This window comes from Phalacrocorax carbo, chromosome 2, assembly GCF_963921805.1.
Source record: "Phalacrocorax carbo chromosome 2, bPhaCar2.1, whole genome shotgun sequence".
Taxonomy (NCBI): Eukaryota; Metazoa; Chordata; class Aves; order Suliformes; family Phalacrocoracidae; genus Phalacrocorax; species Phalacrocorax carbo.
The window spans coordinates 135,529,770-135,556,112 of NC_087514.1; the positions used below are offsets into that span (position 1 = coordinate 135,529,770).

Sequence of the window (26,343 nt, forward strand, 5' to 3'; positions counted from 1 at the left end):
TTACTGAGTCATCTTGGTTGTCCTGTAGTCCTGACTGCATGTCACATCTGGTCGTTCAAGGGAAGTGTGAAGCTGAGGTACTGGTTTGGGGGGGTTTTTTGGGCATGACATTAACAGAAGGAGTTATGGGGGCAGATGGTGACAGGTTTGAGTTGAACCCATGCAGCCCGACTGCTGCCTTGCCTTGCTGTACAGCAAGTAGGTGGCTTCTGGGTGCAGAACGAGGTTATGAACTCTGTGAACTATGTGCAGGCTTCAGTCAGTTCGGTTTGGAAGTTTGACTAGTTTGGGCTTGAATATGTGTTCACACCTAAGTTTAGAAAACTTCGCACATGGAGCCAAATTGTGGTTATCAAATGTACTTCTGTATAGGAGTGGTAGCTTATAGTGTGTGTTGTTACTTTGTCTATGCCCCAATCTTTTCCATCAAAATAGGATTGTTTTGCCAGGATTTCTGTAGGTTGGAGGAGGAAATGCTCTAAAGACTTCCCTCTCTGCAGCAGAATCATAAAACTTCTCATAGATTACAACTTTTGGTTATAGAGAAGATGAAATATAGCCCTAGGCAAAAGCTAGCTACAAAATGCAGAAAAGGAAAAGAAAAAAAGAAATATAAGAAAAAAAGATGCAATATGTCAATGAGATACCTTGAATGTTCATTGGAAGAAATTCTCTAATTGCTTTATTTAACAAAGATAATTATATGCCTTTGTTTTATTAGATAATCTCCCCTTCAGATTTACAATATAAAAGGTTTGAAAAGATCATCCTCTTAAATATGTGAAACATTTTAATCTTATAATTGAGGTTTTGAATTTTGCTTTGAAGATTGATAAATTTGAAATAAGAAATCTTTCAGAGACGATTCTTCTAACTTAAATGTAATTACTGAGGGTGGCTGAAGCATGTTGATTACTATAGATACAATTAGTTTGAGTGCAGATGTCTGAATAGAAATGCATGTTTTTACCTGTTTCGTGCATCAGATACTGTTTATTTCTGTATTTTTTTCATACTGTAGATGGCTGTGAATGCCCTTCATGGCAAGTGGTTTGATCTGTGTAAAAAAATACTTTCCCTGTAGTAACATGTGGAAACAGTTTGATGGAATAAAATGAGAAGAAATTAATCATAGTTATTCTGAGCTTCTTTTGCTGGTTCATAGCCAGACCTAATTTAGACTGAAATCCTTAGGAGATGGTAGTGTTTGGTAACATATAAATAATCTTTCACCTAATAAGAAACATTCCAGGACATGTTTGTAAACTATTAGATACCTAGCTTCTCTCAATTAACATCGATTGTTATTGTTATGTAGTTGAACAGTGTCCTAATGCAATCCTTTTCTTCATGGAAAAGCAAGATAGAATTGTTTGTATAATTACCAAATTCACCTCTACAAAATTGACTTTAATGGAGTTCCAGGACGGATGTATTTGTCCCACTAAATGTGACTAGCCCCACAATCTCCAGCATACAGTTGCAAAGTCAGCTGCTTTGAAGTGATGAAAGTATGTCTAATATACCTCTATTTCCAGCATATATATGCAAGATAAGTTTATTTTTTCTAAGGCAGAGTGACTAAATTATTTGGGAGTCTTGGTTCAGTACTATTTCACTTGTCAGAGCTGAAAACCACTCTGATTAAAGAATTAAAATTAATAAATATGAATATTGAGAAAACATGTAAAAACTGGAATAGGGACATTCTTTTTAAGATAGCATTTTTAAGCTGTTCTTGTACGTGTTTGACATCAGGGCTATTCCTAAGTAATTTTAAAATATTGAATCTACTGCAGTTAGGATTATTGAAATATAAAATGTATGTTTACTTAATGCTACTAGACAGCTGAGAAGATAGAAAGCATAGGGAAAATGAATTTCAGAGGAGATAGAGGCTATGAATGAAGAAGAAAAGTATTATTGGTGCATTTAAAAAGTGGAGTCATGCTAGAGGGATGGGAGAATGCTCTTTTAGGACTAGACTCTGTAAAGTTTTAGGCTGTGATTCTCACTCACTTGAAGTTTGGGGTTGCAAATGGGCCGTGTAAGTGAACTGTGTGGGTCTGCATTAGTACTTGGGGTGTACTGGGGACAGGGGTGTGCCAAAGACATAGCATACTTTTTTTTTTAAGTATGCCAGCCTGCAGGATCTGTGGTTGTCTGAGCTTGTTACCACACTGTTGTAAAACAAAAGGAATTGTACTTGTGGTATTTTTTTGTAAGGATTTTGTGCCACTGCGATTTTTTTTCTCTTCCTAGTCCATATCATTCGAGTTGTTGAGCTTTCCAGCTATTTAGCATTGTTCTGTTTCAACTCTGGCTTCCAAAAATGACCAGATCAGTGATGCGGGTGTGTTGGTTTTCATGCTGTTTTGGAGGTCCCAGCTCTTCGATAACTTGTTCTTAGTAGGTTGTATTCTAGACGTGAAGCGTTGGTCTCTGCTGAATAATGCACTGTGTGTTGGGGATATTTGTAACCTGGATAACTTCTTGCTTGTGATATCAGCTCCATCTCCACCCTAATCCCTTTGACAGTTTCAATGGGTTCTGGGTTTTTTTGTAAATAAAATGAGGATTTTCAATTTTTTTGAATATTCAGTAATAATAAGCTATACTGCATTGTGTTAGCCAGGTTGCTATGTTGTGTGTAGGCTTCTGTGGCCTAAACATTCATACTTTGTTTTGTAATAAAAGGTGTCCTCAATACTGCTTGATTTTACTCTCCTTGAATTGACCGTGTTGTCTGATCTTAAAACACACCCTGGTTATGTATTCACTGAATATACGCATCTAAACAATTTCTTGTCAGAATAGAAGTATGATAAAATAAGAACGATGTAGTGTTACTGTTTAGTGGAAAGGTGGATTAGTAAGCCTTGAATTTGTTGAAAATATTTACAATACCCTATTATACTGACCTGCATGATGCAATTCATTCTCTACCTTTTTTTTCAGTCAGCATCAACTATTTAAATCTTGAATGTATGCTATTCTCTGAATACAAAACTGAGAACCTGTTTGTAACCATTTTTGATTTGTGCTGTTTAAAATGGATTATAAAAGGTGCCTGTTGTTTCTAAAAGCATCTACTGGCTGGTTCAGTTTTCAGCAGATGGATGGATGAGCTTGCTTCTTGAGAGATACCAGTGTGTCACTTCCACTGAAGCTGATTGAATTCTGCATTCTCAGGATATTTTGGGATTGTTTTAAGGAAATGATAGATTAAAAGGGTGGTTTTGTTCCTAGATTTTCTCTGCAAAAGAAAACTAACTACTTATCAGTATTTGTTTCAATGTCTGCTATGCTATGAAAAAATATTTTAAGAGCTTGCCCACAGATATTTTGACACTTTAACTAATATATTTAACAAAACATGCAAAAAATGGGGAAAATAAGTGTATGCATTTCCCAGATAGTCTAGGTTCACCCAAACTAATGCTTGACTGGCTTTGAAGTGGAGTGACTTGAAGGCTGTAAAATGGAGATTTAAAGAAATACAGTTTAACTATCAATTAACTAACCACTTCACATTCAGGAAGGGTGTTTGGTGGATTTTGTTCTTGATTTTGGAAGCTCTACTTGAGATCTGCGTCAAAATAATTAGAAATTGGAAGATGAGTACTCTGGGTAGGGAAGTGTTAGTATAAGAACCACTCACTTGCTTTAGACTCTCAGGATTTGTATTTTGTGGTAGGCTAATTCAAAGTGTAAAAAAGATCTGTAAAACTATAGTGGCATTAACAAGTACTTAAAATTTTAAATGAGGACAAATTTTCTTTGTTTAGTTCTTTTTTTTAAAGTTCATGTCTGAACGTCTTGCCTGAGAGCCAGGCCAAATACCTGTACATTCCTGTCATAAATAGCAAGTCAAAGCTTCTCAAATTAGAACAAATAAAATTCAGATAACTGAGACTCAGTATATACTCTCTTTACTAATATGGAAATAGCTCTTTGTTACTTTATAACCAGAAAAACAACATGGAAATTCCTTGCAAGGAATAAAATAGTTGCTGTTATAACTGTATAGATGTAGACTAGATGGATGATTGTGTTCTTCACTTACACCCCACAGTCGTCGGAGCAAAAGCCCCTTTAGGTCCAGTAGTACCTTATTGTATTATTGGCCCAAATGTGCCCTGATGTTTAAGTTTCTGAACTAAAAAGTGCAGTCTGCAGCCCTGTCTTAAGTACCTAAATTCCCCCTTCAGTTCATTGCAAGGCTGCTAAGAGTGGAATTCAGAAAAGGGTTTGTGCTGGGTGGGGAGGATGCTTGTGCTAACCAGAAGGAAATACTGCAGATCGAGCCATATATCTTAAACTGTGCCCTTCTTTGGCCTGTATATGAGAACAGAATTCACAGCTCAATTCTTCAGTTTTTACATGCCAAATATTATGCTTACACCATGAATGAAGATACCCATGAGCCAGTTGTGGAAGCAGAAGCGTGTGTGGTGAGGTCCGTAAGCCAGCTTGGGTTTGGCAGCTGTGTCGGCATATGCCAGCTAGAGAATGTCACCAGAAGTACTGCAGATGCAAGGTTTCCTTTGTTAGGGGCTCAGCTCTCTTGTCCCATAGAAAACAATGCAGGGCACACACAGGCCAATGTTTTCCTTTGCTTGATCCTGGTTTCACCCAGTCTGAAAGTGGCCTTAGGAACTAATGTAGTTCTTGTGTCACTGACATGGCAAACTCAGCCCTGTGTTGGGTCACATCATCTGACTGGGGGAGCCTGTGTGTGTGTGCTGAGACAGAGAAAGGTCCTGCAGAAAGGTGAGCCAGTACTGAGCAAAACAACTGGTTTCTGTATCTTGTCTCAGGATTTTATGGTTTCAGCTCACTGCACCTTAGCAAGTGTGTTCAAGCTCATGGATTCCTAGCTTGTGGACCCCAGCTGCTCATTGTATGAAGGTTTTCTGTGCAGTAGAAACTTCCTGGCTTTAGTAAGTGCTAGAGCTCTGCATTCTGCTTTTAGAGCATAGTGCAATCATGGATTGAGTTGTCCTTTTTTGGAATAAAGATGATTTTTATTTTTTTTAAATCAAATGACTACTAATTATCCTGTTACTGCATACATAGTTAGATTTTTTCTCTCCCTTGAATGATCTGAAGTCAGCCATAAATCATATTCTTTGTATTAAGCTTCATGTTTTCAGTCAGTGTCAGATATAGTTTGAGCAGACTTGGTGCAGAAGACATCTTATTGTACCCAACTTGCGATTTCTCATTGAAATGGAGGGAAGACAGGAGAAACTCTCAGCAAGCCACATTGGACTCAATTCTGGGGTAATGTAAAGTAAAACTGTAGTTGTTTGAAAAATGTCATATGTTAAATTTTAGGTGCCATGAAGCTTTCAATTACTTGAGAAGTTAATTGGGTGTTTTAAACAAATGACCTTTCTGGATTTATTAGAAATTAGATGTTCGTGAACCTTCTGGAAGAGCTAGGCCTCAGCAGCACAGGAGATGTGGTTCAGTATTGTTACAAGGATACAGATACAGACAGTCATGAATTTTTATTGTGCAATAAACCAGATGTCAAGAAAACAATGTGTTTCAGAGCTCTTAAGAATATAATTTTGAGTATTTCAATTTTATTTAGAATTGGAGTTTGGTTTTTTGTTCCTCAGAGTGCATGTTTCACTTGTGAGATTTGGTTACGCAAGTTGCATTGTATTCTCTTGGCCTGTTTTGTGCTTAAAACGTAACATGACATGATTGTTAAAAACTGTAATAAAATATTGGATCAGCCTAAGAAATATCTTTTGCTAACTGGTTTTCTGGAATGGTAACTGTTTCAGGAAAAAAAAAAATTCAAATAGACTTAACTAATTACAGAAGAGCTGTGGCTAGCTTGCTACTCTGTCTCTTTTCCCATGACCACCTAATTTTATAGGGTTTTTTTTTTGTGTGTGTGTCACCAATTGAAATATGATGGCAGAGCAAAATAACATAGTCTAAATCCCCAGCAGCTGCAATATAGAGGTAACAATCCATGTCCCGGAATCATAGGAAATAGGAGACAAGTTGCAGATAATTTAGTGTTTCTACTTCTGCTTATGCGCAGCTTCTCAAAGTACATCTGCTAAATTTACTCCTCATTTAATACATTGACGTATTACTAAAATTATGGTGGTGTTTAGTTTTGTCAGTTTTTCTTTTCTATTACAGAGTAAAACTGATCCTGCCTAGGACAGAAGGATGGTCTAGATTACCTCTTGAGATCCTTTACAGGCAGTTCTTCTGTGATTTCATAGTTCTGTACCATGTTTTGCCTTTGGATGATAGTGTTTTGCTCCATATAGTATTTTATATAGATATCCCTTCTCTTATGTTAGAAAGAAAAAGTGCTTTTCAGATTTTGAGAAAGTGGTTCAGATATTTCTTTTGTCATATGAATCTTCTGAATCTTTTCTCTCCCTACTCTCTGCCCCAGAAGCTTATGCATATCAGAACTCTTGGGGCATGAAAAATTGGTTCACATCTCTGCCCTCACTCTGTAAAAGAATGAACTAAGAGGCTGTATTTTAGAGCTTAAGGTGTTCAACATGCTGACTGCATTCCTCTTTGCTTTATTGTTCAGTAGTGTGAAAGGGGAAGACAACTAATTCTTTCTTTTCTGAGAGGGGAAGAACTTTGGGCTCACTTTTGGTGTCTCGTTCTGCCACTGTATGCTTACCTGAGGTCAGAAATCTTGTAAGGATAGACATGACTCATCGGTATGAGGGCAGGATTTGCCAACAGAAGATAAATGAAATCAACAATAACAGTACTTTTATGTGATAAGACTTTTTTTTTTTCCTGTGTCAAACCTCACTAGATCTGAGAAGATCTGTGGCTGCAGTGAAAAGTGTCAGGATTCACCATTGGGAGTGGTTTTCTAGGTATACTGATTTAAGATGTTGGATAATTCCAAATGTTTTAGAACAGCATCAAGTATTGGTTTTTTTATTATTCTTACATATAGATAGTAAACAGTATAGTGTAAGGACACCGTTCTCTATGGTTAGCGTTGTTAGGGAGGATGCTTTTTGCCATGTGACTTGATAAGCAATATTCTGCTGTTGCATCCTTTTCTTCATTATTGTATGGACAGCTCTTGTCCCGTTTGCCTTTAGCTTCATATAGAGTTCATGTGAGCATTTGATAAGTGACTGATGAAGTGTGAGTAACTTTCTGGTATCAAAATTACTAAAACCAGTTAGGAGATTTCTGTTTCAGAGATGCCATAGATCTTTAATACTATATATTGATGAAAGGATCAAAGATACATGTTTAATTGGTTTCAAGTCTAAGCAAAACCAAAACTGAAGTATAGGCATTTAAATATATTTTCTGGGGCACAGTGCTGCTGGATATGGATATAGAATGCTTTCTGATATATATACTGTGTTCCCAGTGATTTCACTGGGAAGTGTGGTTGCTTAGTGTTTAACAGGGTGAATTCGACATGGAGGAACAAGCTCAGTTTTCTGAAACTTTTCCTATTGCTTATTTCTGAGCAGTTCAGCCAAACTGAAATCAGTGAAAGCAATAGGTGTTGTGGATTGTTAAGACCTCTCAGGTATGTCTCCTGCTGTTTGATATCTGAATAGGCCTAGAACTGTCCTCACAGAAACCACCTAATACATATGTAGAAGAAAGTCTAAAAAATGATAACTTCAGATCTGCTCATGTATTGCAATAGATTTTTTTTGTAAATTTGCCCTCATTATATTGTTAGATAGTCTACTGTTGCTATATTCATGTTAAAAGTCTTATACAGACTAAGTAGTATGACTTATGCATTATGAGACATATAAAAAATAAGTAGAAAATGTATTTTAAAGCCTTTTTTCTGACTGCAGCTATCTGATATACATGAATATTAATAACATTTAGGCCTCTCTGTATGTTTTTCCACAGGCAGCAGGAGCAATTCGTCCGCTGGTTTCTACTGTTATTGCCTCTGCTGCAGATGGCTGTTTAGACCACTCATTGGAACGTGCCAGGTACAGAGCGAGTGAAATGCCTCAGGCTTTCTTGTTTGATGTAATCTATGAAGCATACCAACAGGTAAGACACTGAGACTTTAGGACTTTTTTCTATTTAATTTAGTTAAAAAAAAGAAAGATAACTTTATCTTTCAAAAATAGAGATTCAGCATCTGTTTCAGATCACATCAAACTGTATATGTATTACTTCTGTGTAGCCTTTTGATGAAAATGCTTTATCATTCTAATCTGTTCAAGTTTTCTGATTATCAAACTGCCAAAAACAAGAGGGTTTTTGAGGGGTTTAAACTATTGGAAAGACAGATTTGCTTTAACTTTTATTGCACATTAAATATATTTATTTAAAAACATTAACCCACTGTTCTGAAATACTGAGATAATATTAACTTGAGACATCTTGGTAAATAAGTGTTTGTTTCGTGTTGCCTGTGTATTGTACATACTTTGATTAGTGGTTGAAAATAGTATTTATTCTCTGTTTTTTTCTCAATTTTTTTTTCGTAATATATTGCTTTAACATCATCTTTATTTAAGAAAATAAAAATTGTGGGTAGTGTATTAAACCCTGACTCTTCTGCCTTCATCCCTCTTGAAGACTGCTTTCGTTTGCCACACCCCACATTCACAGTTTACTGGAAACACTCCAGCCTTTCGTCTCAGCATTCTACTTCCTTTTCATTCATCACCTTGTGGAAATTGCCTGTCCTCCAGGTATCTTCCAGACTGACTGGAAGCAGAGCATTTCTTCTTTTGTCACTTGGAATAAATTATTTTTCACTCCAGTAATGCTGGCAGTCATCCTTCCCATCAGTCTTTCGCTTCTAGAGTAAACAAGCCCAAATTACTGATACCCACCTCCAGAGAGTACATAGTTTAGGAGTCACCAACAACACACATGCGTGGACAGGCAATGAAGAAGAAAAAGTTGCTTAATTGTTTGGTATTTGTTTTACTTAGAATGTTGGCACAAATTCCGTGTCATACCCTTTCTGCTTGATACTTGAAGCTGTTCCTAGATGCTGAAGATGAAGGGATGTCCAAGATGAAGAGCTACTCAAGTGATTGGCCTAGCTCCAACCTTTTTACTACTGATAGGAAACGGGGTTGTTCTTGGTGTATATGATAATACGCAGCTGATACTTCTAAGTGAGACTCTAGCTTGCGTATAGTGGGCATACTTATGATAAAGGCAGCATATGTGTGCATAGAACACATCTCAAGAGACAATGTTGGTTATACAGCTGTTTCTTGTTGATGCGTATTTCTTTCGGCAAATTGCACGTTTATGTGTTGTTTCTCACCTTCCCCCCCCCCCCCATTTTTTCATACTGCGTGTGCTCTTAGTTTGCAGATACAGTAGAGCTGGCAAATACATAAAAAGCTTTTGCCCTAAATGCCGTGTTCAAAAGGCAACTATATTTGCAGTCCCTATGCTCCTCTGAATAGTGTTCTCTTCTCACATATGCATTCCATCAGTCATCTTTTTGTATCCCTGCTCTTTCAAGAACAAGCCACCAAAGTTGTTAGCAAGCAACCAAGGCTATGGTTCCTTGTCCCCAGTTCCCTTTGCATTGGCTAAATTCTGGTCTTTTACGTGCTCTGTGCCTTGGAGCTCTGGGAAGGATAACACTTCGCTAAACCTCTCAACTCATATTGTTTGCTAATTATTTATGTTTCAATAGTGCCTAGCCATCCAAGTCAAGGATTAAGACCCTATTGTTCTGGGAACTGTACAAACAAATAAAAAAAAGATAGATAATCTTTGTCCTGAAAAACTTACTGAAGCTACTGTAGGACAGATTTTTGTAGGAATGGATGCAGCTTATGATGCTTTCTCAATATTAACATATCCATCATTAATTCCCACAACAACCTGGTGAAATAGGTAAGTATTGCACAGATGAACAAAAAAGATTTTGTTACTCATATTGCAAGTCATTCACAAAGCTGGGAATGGAATTCATTTTGGCTGTCTCTGCATGGGATCGTGATCCCACTCCTGTGTATTTTATACAGTTGTGACCTTTATGCAACAACAGTGTTGGGAAAAACAACAGTCAAACATGCATTCCTTAGAAAGGAACTGTCCATTTGAATTATTGTTTCAAATAACATAGGCTTTTTAGTTACATTGTGGGTAATGTGGAATACTGCTTTTAAACTCTGTCTCTATTTAAATGCATCTTCTGATGTGAGTAGGTAGATTTAGAGATTTTTACTTCCAGATGTGTTCATTTTCATGAATATAAGATCTCTTGAGTATCTTGACCACTAAGGTGCAACATTCAATTAAAGGTCAGTTCTCTGATCCTTACAGGTTTGCCATCTTTTAGTCTTTTTTGCTGCTCTTGTCTGGTACCAATCTGGGCAGAGCAGACTAGTGATCCTTCTCCTTTTATTGCTGTTTTGAATGTATTTAGAACTAGAAAGGAATAAGCTATTAACGCTATTAAAATATGTAAAAATACTTCTGTATGATCTTTATGAAATTAATAGTAATTTCTTTAAAAAACTTTTTTCATTTCTTGCTTGATTGAAAAATGATAGTAATGATTTGGGGAAAATACATGCCTTTTACATAAAATTAATTGAAGTAGATACAACAAAGATTGGTTTCCATCCAATCCATCCAATCCAAAGATTGGTTTACAATAATATCTTAAAATATATGTATACTACACTGAATTCCCTTTACATTTGGTGCCAAAAATCCAGCACAGATTTTGAGGACGTTCAGCCAAGTTGTTTGCATGCATTTCATAGTGATACATCTAATTTTTGTGTGCTGGATCTCAATGTAGTTTTCACTCTTACCTCTTCTTTGTCACCTAGAACATACATATTCCAAACAGAGTATCTTTGTTCAGATATATGTTGTTTTCTGATTTAACTGTGACAATGTCAAGATTTCTGACATCGTAACTATTAACTTCTCAGCTTTATTGTAGTGCTGTTGAAACATTTTAAGTTTTGTTGCTCAGAAATGACATGCACTCTGTTGTTTTGGTAATGACTTTGAAAGCTCATTAAGTAAACTTGCATATCTGCTATTTAAATGCCCTTTAACAGGTCTTTTCAAAGGTTAAAAACAAGTACTTTTAAATGTGGTCTTTCTGGCTTTGGGTTTTCCTTATTGCAACCACTTTGTCAAAAAAAGAAAAAATGTTGGAGTGGAAGTGACACCAAATTATAGTCTGTTTGGTCAGTTACTCAGAAATGGGGTTAAGTATTCCATCCATTACCTCTGAAGTATGCTATGAAATAAATTTCCATTGTGTTTCTCATTTTTGCTCGTGTTGTGTGAGAGAATTAGGTTGTGCAAGAAGGTATGCATTATATTGTTTTCAAAAGGGTTTCTTGTTACCACTAGTCACATCTCCTTTTGCTAGGTGTATTAAATTGAAATCTTCTGTTCTTTGGGACGGTCCTCCTCTCTCAATTCCATAATGTTTCTTGATCCTGATGGGGAAATTACTTCATCTTTCTACTCAGCTATTATAAGGTCGCCAAGGGCTTCTTCCTGCAAAGTAGCTTGGGTTTGTCTGTTTGTTTTTAATCCCTGGAGAAGTAAATAAATCTGAAATGGGAAGAGCAATCAAAAAAATGTTGGTGAGATACTGGACGCTGCTGGGTCTTCTGATGGTTAATTTTGAACAATTTTTTTAAGCATACTGAAACAATAGTATAGATTTATGAAAATATTTCCTTTAAAATAATCTCAGACTTTTATGAAGCATGGGACAACAGCTGTTTACTTATATTTCAGTGAAGTGTTCTGATGCCTCCACTTTGTAGCAGGGCTTTGGAATTTGACATTGGGATGGTCCTGAGGTGGGAAATGGGTGAATTATATAGGCCACTTTACACGTGCCGGTGAGTGTTACTGTGTCACTCATTATATATGTGCCTCCTCACCTCATATTCTTATGAAGTACAGCACTGCTTTCATGCCCTTCAATTTGTTAAATTTATAAAATTTATAAAAGTTTTAGTTTTTATTTGTATGATGCATGCTTGACACAAGGTGGACAAGTGACAGATGCGAACAACTGCAAGGGGAGAAAGGACTGTATTTATAATGGTGGTATCTCACAGGCAGGAGGCTTTAAATTAGCCAGTGGTTTTCCTTAGGATGTTGGGTAAAAGGCCATATAAATATGTGGATAAATGTAACGTTGCATCAGTGCTCTTAGTTCTGGTATGTCCTAATTTGTGAGTTCTTGTTTCATGCACAGTGTAATGAACCATATCACTAACCTTCAGTAAATACTAGTAGTAGACAAACTTTTTAAAGTCAAAAGCGCAAATCTCTAATAACTAGTAGAAGCTGTGGAAAAGTTGTAAGAATTCAGAACCTGTGATTTACTTCAGTTCTAGCCTTCCTGGGACAAAACCAGCCAGTTAGAAATTTTTTTTTTTTTTTAGGTTAATAAGAATTAAATTCCTGATCTTTGGAAACACGTTTCTTTTCTATTATTCTCAGCCCTAAGGGAAATCAGAAAAGTTTAAGTGTTAATTGAAAATCCACCCTTTCCAAAGATAGCAAATAAAGGATAAATTCCTCAGACTAGACTTGTTCATTTTTGCTTAAGGTAGTTTCATGTTTCTATCCAGCTTTTTAAATTAAATAGGAACAAATGCGAAGTATGATCCGGTAAGCCTGGGAGGAGGAGGGTGGGAGGAAGACTTCACTTACTAGAAGTCAAGTGTCCCCCTGGAGCAGTATCTTTTAAGGAATTAGAGTATCAGGAAGTCAGGTAGACCAGGTTTTTCCTTTAATCAGAGTAGGCTGAGACTGATTTCTTTAATACCTGTTTCTGACATATTGTGAAATGCACAGAGATCTCAGATATCTTTTGTCTTTAACACAAAGCATCTTGTTGTGTCATGTCACATTAGTGTACAAAGTAACACAACCACAATACACAAAGGTGGAAATACCCAAACTTAAAGCATTGTGTATTTGAAATTTATCTGCTCAAGTAAGGAAGGTAGGAGGAACAATTAAAAAGCTTTGGCTTTCCTGACCTGGCAGAGAAAGAACTGAAAATGGAAGCAGAAGAGGAGTGGTGTGTAGAACACCCTGACTAGCTTCTGTGTCAGAGATGTAAACAAAAAGCTTAGGAAGATGATGTGATGGTTAGAGAGCTGTCAGCGTGAATGCTGGGGATACAATAGAATTGCTCACCAATGTGACCAGTCTGGTGAAGCTAGAGGACCTTGTAAGAGGAAGAGCTACACACAGCTGAAGGGTGGGATGTGCTAAAAGGCCATTCTGCAGGAATCCTTCGCATGTGGATGGCATGGCAAAGTCTGATCACTATTTAAAGATAGTGATAGGTGTATAACAATCTTAATTTTAAAAAATAATTTCTATACACAGTTTTTTTCTGGTAATCTTTGATACATTGTTTTACAATTAGCCTCAAGATCTTCTGTACCTGGGAAAATTTACTACACCATTTTTTTTGTGTGTGTTTGTATTGCATATGTAGTTAGTTTAATCATCTGTTGATAGTAGACCTTTTGTCTACTATGGAAGTTCTATTTAGCTAATCAGAACAATGAAGCTGAAATTAAAAAATAAAGATAGGAACAGGAAGCAGGAATATTCACTGAAGGGGGATGAGCTTCAACATGTTCAGAGATGTTTCTCTGATGCATGTCTGTCTATAACCTCCTTACAGATATCCACATTGAACAGACTGACATTAGGGTTTTTATTTAATCTGTGTAGAAACTATGTAGAGATTAGTACTTTTGGGACTACACTGAATTAACACATCTGTTCATAGCCAACATTACCCACTTTTTTGGATAACAAGCAATCACATTTACTTATGGGACCTTACAGCATATGCCTGCATGGGAGAGAGCTGCTATATATAAGCATAGTAATGACAAGATACAAAATAATAGTGTGTCAGGGAGAATCATGCAAATACTTTGATGCTAAATTCTGGGAGGCAGATGTTCTTCCGCTCCCCCCAAAAAGTCATTACAAAATGTCTCCAGATGGGGTTGAGATGAGAAGAGATATTCTGCAAACTGTCCAACCTGGCCCGCAGTAGAAGAAAAGGAAATCCCAGAATTGTTCTCGCCTAAAAAACCCCTGAGAATGTTCAGGGAAGATTTTGCCAGAGTAAGAAAGGAAGTTGGTTATTGTTAGGTCCATCCATTGTAGAAGTATTTGCTCAAAGTATTGTCTTTTCTGTATGTAAATAATAGGGAGTGTATTCCATGTGGATTTTGTAAACTTCTAAAGTGCTTTCTGAAAGGGCACAACATTATTGGGATTCTTCTTCAAACATGTGTGAAGCATTTTAGTATCCTCTGTAGCAGGGAAGTGGAGTCAGCTGTAGCAGCTTAGTAATATTTTGGCATAGGTCAGACAAGTCCTTCGAGGCAAAACGTCTAGACTGATTTGGGGATTTTCCTGTGGGTTCATTCTTTGTTAAAGAAATCAGTGTCTGTCAAATTAACATTGCCAGGAGCAACAGGCGATTAAATGAACAGTAGCGGACAAATTGTTGACTAAAACCTTGGCAACTTGGGAGCAAGGGTCAGATTCAGAAAAAGGACTGAAGGATCAAAATGTAAGTGAGGCTGAATTTGGACATTTAAGTCTAATGCTGGAATCCTACCAAGAAAAACCACTGCTCACCTCCCTCCTACGAGTAAAGATATCTGAATCTTCAAGGCACCTCAACTTTTTTTTTTTAATATTCACCAAATATGAAACTTTGTGTATGCCAAGACATCTAAGTTGTGGCAAGGCTGAACAGCTTAATATTTACCTCCTGTAAACATTTACTTGGAGAAAATTTTTTTTTGCCTCATGCTATTCAATCATGAATTGGTGATATGGGCCAGAGCTGTTTGCTTTTGTAACGTAAAAACACTGAAAAAGAGATCACCATTGTTTTTAACATATGACAAAAAGTAGGTAAGATATATAGATCTTATCATAAGCTGTAATGTCTTGTTTCTTGGCCTTCATCTTTAAAAAAGTTTCAGACATCTTTTATTAAGTGTATTATGTTGTAAGGACGATCAGTTTACCTCATTCTTCCTCAGGTGTATTTGCTGTTTCTACGTGCTCTCTGTGTATGTATGGAGATCCACTTCCTTTCCACCATCCCCAGCTTTGGTCACCCACGTTGCTTTTGTATTTTGTAGTTATATGTTCAGGTCTTCTAAACATATGCCACGTAATGTTGTTGTTTTTCCAAATTCTCCTTTCCAGTTTGTGTCTATAGGTTTTCTACCGTCTTGTGAACTGTATTCTGAAATACTGAATCAAGAAGTGATTCATGAATTAGGCAAGACCTAGCTAAAACAATAGTAATTTCCTACTTGTATGATTTGTATGAGGACAGTACTACATGCCAATGCTTTTCTTTGTATGGAGTCCTGAAGACAGCGAACTTCTAGCTGCCTGTGAAATGTAATAGGTAATTATGGTTTTAGTATAACTACTTACTTAGTTGGTCCAAGTCAACCTACTTGGCTGAATAGTAAAGTAGCATGGATTATTTCAGTTGAAATTCCTACGCCAATTTCTTTGATGGTATAACAACATAGATTTTAATTAGCTGTATACTAGTATTAAGATGGGGAATATCTGTGAGTTTTTCAGTGTGCAATCTAAGCATATGAAATAACCTAACAAAGGAAGCCTTTCTGCTGATTTGTCCATGGGTTATTAGGATTTTAGATTTGATTGTTTGACAAGGAAATCCATGTAGCTCCTAAAGGTTGAAAGAAAACCTAGTATCTCATTTCACCTTACATGATAGGTTTTTACTTTATTAACAGCACCCTTTCATTGTTGTCATCCATTTCAGCTTGGATTTTATCTCTGGTGTTAGTCCCATTTAAAAACTTATTTGGAAATTCAGTAGAACCTGAGTTCTCTACCTCATTTGTGCTGAAAATGGGTTATTTTTTGGTTTTGATGCAAAATTGCAAGGGAGCTAATTTTTTAATAATGCAGTTTTGCGGAGGGATTTTGATTTACCTTTCTCCATTCATCTTCAGGCTGATGCACACAGACTGTTGCTTAAATAGAGGGTTGTCAACAACACCTAAATGAATATCCTAATTTGTACAGTCTTCAGGTTGTAGTTCTGAGGTGTTTTCCAAAGAGATTTTACAGTTACTTCATCTGGCATCTTTTTACCCTAGCAGCGTTGTCCTGAGATTTAGAGGAGTAAATATTTTTTGCCATTTCTCTATTCTTAAAAGCTACCCATTTCTACAGAATTCTTTTCAGGATAAATATACTAAATGCATTTTGTCAGTAATGCTTTCATTTACTCAAAACCTGAAGCTAGTTTGGTGGTCTGTTGAGAAAACTATGCTAGTTTAGATAGCTCTGTACTTGATTAGTTGTCTGGCGCAATGGTAGAGCCAGGATATTGTATGAATCCCCACCTTGCCCTAATTAATTTCTGCCACAAGAATGTTTGGAGAAATTCTAATGCCTTGCAAAAGAAAAAAAAAAAGTTTTTTTGCTAATGGGATAATTACTTCCATTTTATGGCACTCCTCATCCTGTAGGATCTTAAAGCACTTTGAGTTCACATATTAGCTATTGGAACTGTTTGGTGCAGTGGAGCAAAGCTGCCGCGCCCTGGGTGAAGTCTGGCATCTCTGTAGCAGTGAAAAGGCATTTTGTCTTGAGATATAATTTGAAGGGTGTATGTTAGGGAAATGCACTGCAATTATTCACATTGGAAGACAGAGTGGATTATGAGTATTGTGTTACTGGATTTACCCTGGTAAGTGTACTGTATCCACAAGAATCACCCGTTTGGCACAGGCTCAAAAAATGCTGAATACGAAGCAAGAATCACTGTATCCAGCATATGGGAGACCACCCATCTAAATTATCATCTGCTGCTTGTCTTGAGACAGCAAGGAAGAAAACAAGGTAGTGATGCGAAAGCTTTTAATCTCTTAGCTACTGACAGTTTAGTGTATCGAAAGGCAAGGAAAAGGAGCATTTATGATCTTGCATAATATCAAGAGGTGATTCTCTTAAGTAAATTGTTCCAAGAGTGAATAATCTTATCTGTTAAAAAAACCCCTAAAAATAGAACATTCATTTTAACTTGGCCTGAATTTGGCTCACCTCTGCTTCTAAGCCTGATTAAATTCTCTGTTGGTTGCTTAATTTTAGAACTTGATATATTTAGACATCTCTTTACTGGGAAAATGTGAACAATCACTTCTTTACATTTTCTTAGAATAACCTAAAAAATCTTTAGTTTTCTATGTTGGGACAAGATTTTTTTTATCTTAGTCTTGTCCATATAACTCTCTTCCAAATATTTTTCCAATTTACAAGATAATTTTTAAAAGTGTAAACAATAAATCCTAATGGAGTATTTTGACTACTGCTGTTGCCACATAGCATATACTAACATTTTCTTGTTTCTTCTTGACGTGGTAACTAAAATACGACTTTTTTAAAAACCGGGACTTTACCGGCAGTGATATTCATCCCAGCTGCCGGTCATGTGGCCACAATGCATGCTGAGTCCTGGCTGCTAGGGCACCTGTGTCCACACTGCAAATGATGTGCTTTAGCAGGTGCCATTGCATGACTTTCACCTGGATTCCACCAGAAGGGAAAGGAATTTGAGCTCTCCAGCAGCACAGTCAAGTGCATTTTGTATGATTCTGAGTAGGGATGCAGGAAAGACCCGCACCAAAAAGAACCTTTCCTGCCCACTAAATTGGTAATGTAGACACAAGCTGTGACGTTTCTTATTTGTGCCTACCAGTACCTTTCTTTCCTTCGTAAAGCACCTCCAGTTGTTCTTGATTAAATTTTTATTCCTTAATAGCAAAGCTGCACTTTTTCCCCCTCTCTCTACAGGTTGGTCATGATTTGTCTAGGAGAACATAGCAGACCTCATTCTCTGAAAGGACTGAATTATGAATTACTCTGGGTACGTAGGGGTTAGGGCGCTCTGTCTAATTTTCAAACAGAACTAGGGATATTCAAAATGATAGTGTTAGTGGTTTTATGTTTTTGGTGTAAAGTCAAGCACATGTACTTCCTTTACAGGATGATTGGTTTGTTTGGACTTCTCCTTTTGCAGAGACAGAAGCAGTAGCAGCCAGAATAAGACTAAGACTTAGATTAGGTTTTAATCATAGAATCACTTAGGTTGAAAGAGACCTTTAAGATCACTAAGTCCAACTGTTAACCTAGCACTGCCAAGTCTACCACTAAACCATGTCCCTAAGCACCACATCCAAACATCTTTTAAATACCTCCAGGGATTGTGACTCAACCACTTCCCTGGGCAGCCTGTTCCAATGCTTGACAGCCCTTTTGGTGAAGAAATTTTTCCTAATATCCAGTCTAAACCTCATCGGCGCAACTTGAGGCAATGTTACAAACACTATCCTAATAATCCTGTAGGGTATCTGCAAGTATCTTAATGCATGAATTTAAGAACAGAAAATATAGCTCTTATGCTTTCTCAAAAGAATTTTAAAACTTGATCTTTCTGTTTCTTTTATCCAGAGTCCCACTTAAGGATGCTGGGGCTAGGATCTAGTCTTGTGATTATACTTCAGCTTCTGTTTCATTTTGAGGTCAGTGCTAGCAAATGACAGTCAGTAAAACAGTTATATTTTCTAATTGTCTAGTTACCTTACTTCAGTGTTTTTGTTGTAGTGATTCCTTGATTAATCTGAATCAAAGTGAATGACATTTATTCTTAGCGGTTTTGATAGAGTGGTACACTGAAAACAAGGGTTTTTCCATCTAGCCCATTAGTCCTAGATTCTGTCTTTTGGTCAGAGTCATGTGTGATTTGTTGCATAGAAGAAAGATGAAGGAACCTGTTCAAAATATACAGAAATATCCGTATAAAAACATTGTTCCTAGATCTTACACAGTGATTTAAATTTTTGCTCAGAAATGCAAACTTTGATATAAAAATTTGTTCGCTGCATCCATATGCATTTCTGAATCCCACTGAGCTTCTGCTTTTACATATTGTGACAGTGAGTTTTTCAAGCAAATTTGTGTTTAAAGAAAAAAAAAAAGAGCAAAGTTATCCCCAACCTTGGCTAGTAGCTAAAACTCTAAACAGAGACAGGGAAAGCAAATTTCACGTTGCCCACACTGTGTGTTTGTGCTCTGCATTCTTGCCTATGGGACTGCTACTGCTTAGCAGCAAGTTGTGTACAGTGAACAGTAATTGTCAGCCTCAGCATACACAGAGATTATAAACTGCTTTCAGAGAAGACTAATAGGAAGAAAATGCATAGCTGACTTGGGAGCTCATATGCCTATAGCAGAAGTATAGAATATGGTTGCTGGCGATGGCAGTGTGGACTGCGTTCATTGACCCAGTACATTTATTCCAGAAAGGGAAGAAGCAAAATTAATCTTTCATTTGTAACTTTTACTATTAAAAAGACACTTAAAAGCTTTACTTATTTTTAACCCTTGTGTTAATATTATTTTAAACCTTTAATTACACACTTTGTTCAATGTCATAGGATCATTTAGGTTGGAAAAAATCCTTAAGGTCATGATTTCAATCAAAATTGACAGGGGCATAGAGATTTCGGTGATGTTAAGTCCCTATCTAGTTCTTTGAAAAATCAGCGAGTGTGAGGAGCAGAGAAGCCCAAATGAATGCCTTCACTGAGAGGAGGCTGGAGCCTCAGATCCTTCAGGCTCATAGGCCTTCAGCTCTGGCGGAAATATGAGTTCAGCTGTCATTTTCTGTTTTTCCTCGTCATGCACTTTTTAGTGCATGGGATCTTGGAACCAACCAATGCGTAAGTTCTTTAATGTGTATTTAGTGGACTCAGAAGCAACTTAAGTACCAAAATATTTCAGTGGGCAGTCAGGAAGTATTCAGGGGATCTGATGGTAGAGTGCAGGGAAATCATGGCGTGTAGAGAGAGGGCACTTGCAGTTAGTGCAGTGAAAGGCATCAGGATATAGATACAGATCTGTAGAAAAACAGGCGTGCTTAATTCTGTTACAGAGTAAATTGCTGTATCTTTATTCTCTTCACTGTGAAGCACTACTGCATCTAGATGTATGTCACAGCAGTTTTAATAATTAACTACAGTAGAAATTGTTTCAGAGATTAGTTTATCTGAACTCACATTAATCTCACTGTTTTCTCATTCACGTGTTTCCTCCTTCTGTTTTCTGCTTCTGTTATTTCTCATTTAGCTGTGGTGTATTGCCGTAGGCTGAGTGCTTGCTGCAAATCCACTGTTGGATTCAGCATTTTTTGGTTTCCATGGTAATGAACGTGGCAAAAAAAATTCTTTATAAAATACGATACAAATAAGCCAATTCATGTTCAGCAAGAGCTTGTGTCTCCTTTTTTCACTTAGTAAAATGTTGCTGATGATGAATGTTCATGATGTACTCTGGCACTTCAGCAGTGGAAACTTGGTTTGCAAGGATCTGGAAAAATCATAAAGCTCTGCTATTGTTTATTAGTTATGCATTTTAATTGGAAGCATTCTGATAGAGAATGGATTTACATGGAAAAGTAAAATGGAGCCACTTGCTGCTGACAATGGAAAAAGTACTAAGGATGACACAGCCGATGTCTACAGAAGTGTAAAAGACTGGTTCAATACAGGCTTTAAAGGTGCCTGTGTAAAGGAGCAAATCTGAAGATTTTCTTTCAGTTAATACATAAAGAATATTGATTTTGTTTCCTTATTATAAAACTAAGGAATGATGAAAAAATAAGAAAACAACAGTGCTGTAATGAAAATTTTGCTTGCATTTATGTTTGTTCTGCTGTATGGTTACCAGTTCCCATACATCCATTCAAAATCTTTTATCAGTGTAAATATACAGTAAAATAGTGCATGTTAACAATAAAGTCAATTGTTAAGGTTAAATACTGCTTCTTTATAATTTTACTTGTTCAAAGTCTTATATTGGAAACAAGTTGGCTTATGGACTATTAGTAAGTACCGGAGAGATACAGGCTGCGTAGCTGCTCTTTTCTCTAACCCCTTGTTCCATGTTCACAGCTAAGCAACAACAGTATAGCTTGCATTTTAGGAAGTAATATCATTTATCAAAATATTTTCAGACTGATCTAGGGGGCAGGGGAGGAAGAATTGGTGCAATGCTAAAATCTGGATCTCACTCCACCCATAACACTTTAGTCAAGCATTCACTCTTGGAAAACAAACAAAAAACCACCCACAAAAAGTCAGTCCCCAAAACTACCTATTAGAATGCCTTTGAATATTCAACAGTTTAAAAGCATTTTTAAATAACATATTTACTTCTGTGTCATTTAAAGAGCTAAACTAATCTATTTTCTTTCTTCTGTGGATATGTTTCATGCCAATAGTTCCAGCTGTTTCCACCATTTCAAATCTGTGGTATGAAACTTAAACTATGTCTATTGTTTCACAAAGCTATGTGTGCATGTCAAGTTCAGTTAACTGTACTCTGTCAAACTTTATGTTAAAAAGGCTCTCAGTCAAAAAGAGACTTGAGAAATAGAGTTTTAAATGGATTGTTGTAATGTAAATTGGTTCTAGGTGTACAATGCAATACATACAGAAGACAGGGTGAGAATGTTTGCATGCCTGGGTCAGTAAGAATTTTCCTCATAGATATTCTACAACTTTTTATTATAGGCACTCCTTTATAATGCTCAATTTGTTAACTGAATTTCTTAGAGCGATATAGAAGCTTTCAAATTCTGCACTTTAAATACGGATTTAAAATTTGACTTGTGCTTCATTGTTTAGTATATAGATAATATATAAACTAAGCTGGTCTTGAGCTGATACTTCCATTTCATTGTTCTCCTCTGACATCAGTGTATCAGACTTGCAGAAGAGTACACTGACAATATGTTTAGGTTTAAACAATTACAGATAATTAGAGTGGTAAATGTCATGGTGTACAAGTGTTAGTGAAATATGGTTTTAATTAGTACTTTGCTTTGTGTCATGTTTCATCCCTTGAAGCCAGCAATACCCTCAAGATGCTTTAACCCGTTTATGGAACTTCTCCACTCCCTACTAATTATCTGTAATTAATACCTTGCTAAAAAGTTGGAATTGCTTAGTCTTGTCCTAATATCATTCATTACCAATATATTTAAAAATGTAACTTAATTTTAATTCTAAGTAAATTCTTTCACAGATAAATTTTTCTGAAATTTTATCTTCCATTCTAAGGCAAAAGAAAACTATGTGGGGTCTGTTTAGTAGGAAATAGTTTGCATTCTACCAGAAAATTTTCCTTAAGAACAAAACAAAAGAAGGAAACAGTTTGGTAATAAATGGAATTGAAAGTTCCTAGGCCATTTTTGGTTTTGCTGGCAATTTATCTCTGGACCTCTTTACTCAAGAGATCACTTCATTTTACACATTTTGGAGCTAGAGTTCCCTATTCCTTTGTATTTTCTGTTGACCTTTTTTGCATTTTGAATATTTAAAGAATGTAAATAATTTCTGCTTAGTTTAACAATATTCCTCCCTTTCAGAATACTAAAGAAAATAGGACTTTCACAAAGAAGTCTTTCTTTTTAAGTTACTGTATCTGCTTGTCTCTGTTTTGTTACTCAACACACTTAAAAACTTCTGTAGAGAAGTGTAACACTTAAATTACTTTTCTTTGTAAGGGGGCTGTGTAAAAGGATCTTCTTTTTGATTGCAGTCCTGCCTGACAAACTAAAATGACAAAAATTACTAATTTAAATAATATAAAAAGTGATAACTGATTTTTCTAAGTCATCTGTGTGTATTAGTAATACAATTCAATGTATAATGCTGATGAATTCTTGAATTTCACTGATGCATTATAAAACAAGAATAGAAACTAAAAATTTTCTTAATCTTTTTTATTAATCTTCTTGAGAAAATTATATATAAAAAAAGGCAAGTTGTATTGCAGCACTGTCATTTGGATCTTCTTTAACCCACTTAGACTTTTGCATTCTTGACAATTTTGAATTCTTGAATCCTGGAGGAGACTGTGAATTACTGAACACAGTATCTGGACTGTCACATTTTATTTGAAACATGAATTTGTAGATGCATGGTTGAATTTGACACAGTGGAATGGTTAATTCAGCTTTTGTAAAGGAAAGCTTATGCATTGCAGAGCTAACTGTAGTTCTTTAAGGAGTTAAGAGCATCTTGCTTGAGGTTGCTGAGCTGATAACAGCCTACTTGCATAATAAGATGGTTCACCTAAGCTTTTACCAAAGGCTCTTTAAGGAAACTGAATAGATTGGGGATAAGAGTAAGGATTTACCAGATTAGATTATTTGATAGAAGCTAAGAAACAAGGTAAAGTGCATGACCAGTTTTCATAGCGAGAAATCACCAGTAGTGTTTTGTAAAGATCTGTGCTGAGACCTGTGCAGTTCATTTTGTTCATAAATAATTTGGAACAGGAAGTGGAGATACCCATTTTTTTTCTAGGTAGTAAAGATGAGGGCTAACTAAGAAGGTTTGTACAAGGATGTTATGATAAAATTGATAGGTCAGTGTAGATAAATTAAAGGAGGGCAAAAGGGTTGATCAAAGTTTTGAAGTAGCTTCCACACATGAAATGACTGAGTAGATGTTGATCTCTTTACCTGTGGAAATATGTGAGAACAGATATGGTGGAGCATTTTGAAAGGCTGAGAAGGTGGTTTTGCACTCCCTTTTCAGTCAGAACACTAGCACGTGATGAAAAGAGTGATGAATCAGATGCTCCCTGATACAGATGCTAAAAAGATGCTGCTATTCAAAAAGTAATTGGGTGAATTCAGGACTCCTGTAATTCACTGAGGATTGTTAAGGCCATTGCTTCTGATTCAATGTATCCCTCAGGGACTTCTTAATTTAGGGATTTCCTAAACCAGGATAATAGCTTTATAGGAGGCCAAGGGGCTATTCTGGGAAAGTTAGAAGATATGATTGCCTTGTTCTTAGTTATTTATCCTTGACTATCCACTGTCAACCTCTACTAGAGACTGGATAGTGGGCTAGCTGGCCTGTAGTGTTATCAAATACATCCATTTTTATGAAAGACCCTCTCTTAAATTATCCTTCCATATTACATGTAATTCATGTTTCTCGATGGGCTAGTAATTTAGCAATATGAAAATAGACTAGAACTTTTCTTATCTTAATCAGGCCAATTCAGCTTGAGGTAGTCCTGTCTGATAAGGTCCCAGTTCCTGCTTTTGTACCTACCTGTGTTTTGGCTCGAGAGATTCGGCTCCCTACTCAGTTTTCCATTAATGGGATTCTTATAATCACTAACTGTAGAAAGCCAAACTGCTTGGGAAGGGTATGTTGAGAGAAGAATGCCTCTTCTAGATGACTAAAAAGTGGACAAACTTTTTTGGTCTGTATTTTTGGGGTTTTTGGGTGGTGGTGGTTTGTTTGTTTTTTTTTTTTTTTTTAATCTGGAAGGCTCACAGAGCAGCATGAAACTTTGCTACTTTGTGTGCGGATAACTGCGTCAAAAATTTTTATATACATGTAACTTCTCATTGATTTTGTTGCCAACATGAAGGTGTAGCAGGATACTTGCAGCACCTGATTGAATTAATTTGTGGTTATAAAGTATTTATTTACTTCTGTAACACTTTGCTGGATAGCTAGAATTTGGCATAAGTTTCTTGTAAGGGTTTTATTTCTGATCCGTCTGGAACCTACCTAATACAGCATTTATTATTCTGGACAGGACTGTTGAGATTTAAGGTTTAATTAATGAAAGAAAATCTCTTACTGCTTAAAAGTATGATTTCTTTAAGACTAACTAAGAATATTCATTCTTTTTTTAAATTACTACAGTGTACAGACTATGACCTGGATTATGGAACTGAATGTTTGCATCTAGCTCTGAAATACTGTAACACAAATGCCAAACTTGTTGAAGGAACGGCTGACCTCTGGAAGGTAAAGGCAATAATAATCTCTATTTTTTATATTTCTTTTAAAATTAATAAAATTTCCATATTACCATAAAAATTTAGATATGTTTTCAGTTAGGCTTTTCTCTTCCAAATTTCAGAATTGTTTTTGCATTATCATGAGCTTTTTTTGAGCTCATTGTTGTAGAAAGACTTGGGAGATAATCAATGAAGATAGTATTTATCTGGAAGCAGGAAAACGGGCTAGGTGCTTGAATAACCTGAGAATCTGTAAAACTATAAATCCATAATCTCTGAAGCTAAGTACATTCTTTTGACAGGAGCTTTCTCCTGCTATTTCTATAGCTTTTGTCTCTTTTCCTCCACTTTTCCTATGAGGACATCATTTATTTTCTGATGCCAAATACCTGGCTGACAACAATTTGAATTTTTAGAGCAGTTCATTACATTCAGTATCACTGTAACATTTAAGATCTCTTCAAACAATCTTTTAAAATTATTTAAACATCTATCGCTTTTTCTGATTGTGTGTAGGTTCTTGACAACTGACAAAGAGGGGCATGTACAGGTGCCAAAGGATACATCCCTGCTGCTTAAAAGTATCCCATTTTGTTGTTTTGGATAGTGGGACATGATTCTTTCTCAGTAGCTGTTGTGCTGTGCAATTTTTAAGTTTCCTTTTTTTTATTTTATTCGTTACCACATTGAAGGATCTGGAAGCAGCTCAAATCACTCCATCTGTCTTTGACAGTAAATTTCCTCTAATGGGACATGGTTTCTAATAATATGACAGTAAATCTTACACAGAAAGGTAATTTCCTGAATCTGCAGTGCAAATTTCCTGTGCAATTTAGCAGCAAAATTTACTTATGTGTTGGTTGCATACAGCAACTTCTTTCAATATCTTTCTGGGGACATAGTCTTTCTGAAACAGTATATTGTCTGTTTTCCTATTCAGCCTTCTAAGGGCCGGATTATGTCATGCGTATTTGCATTACATCACTTTTTGGATGGTTTTATTGTTCTCGTTGCAAAGCATTGTACTTACATGAAGGATAACAATATACACCCATAACATTCATTTGGCTCCTTATAATGTTCATTTAGTTCTTTACTATTGGTAGATACTACTGATGCCCAGCAGATGAAATGTAGTCTTCTGACCTAAAATGACAGAATAATTAAGGTGAAGGAAATACCTAGATGTCATCTGGTCTGACACCTTGGTGAAAGTGGGGCCAGGTTAGTTAGGCTGTGCAGGGCCTTATCCATTTGACCTTTGAATATCTCCAAGAATGGAGATTTCATAGACTCTCTGGGGAAAACAATTCCAGTGTATATGTAGGACACTTTTTTTTATAATATTTGATCAGCATTTCCCTTGCTGCCTCTTGCACTGGGAAAGGACGAAAGGCCAACAGGAAGGTCTGCAAGAA

General features: G+C 36.3%; 1 protein-coding gene across 4 annotated transcripts in view; it reads left to right on the forward strand.

Moving 5' to 3' along the window:
* Positions 1-26,343, forward strand: part of CRPPA (CDP-L-ribitol pyrophosphorylase A) — a 123,398-nt gene that overhangs the window by 16,147 nt on the left and 80,908 nt on the right. For all 4 annotated transcript variants that reach the window (XM_064444501.1, XM_064444503.1, XM_064444502.1 and 1 more), the window contains exons 3-4: positions 7,906-8,055; positions 24,828-24,932. In XM_064444501.1, coding sequence (XP_064300571.1) covers positions 7,906-8,055; positions 24,828-24,932 — 255 coding nt within the window. The remainder of the gene's footprint in view (positions 1-7,905; positions 8,056-24,827; positions 24,933-26,343) is intronic.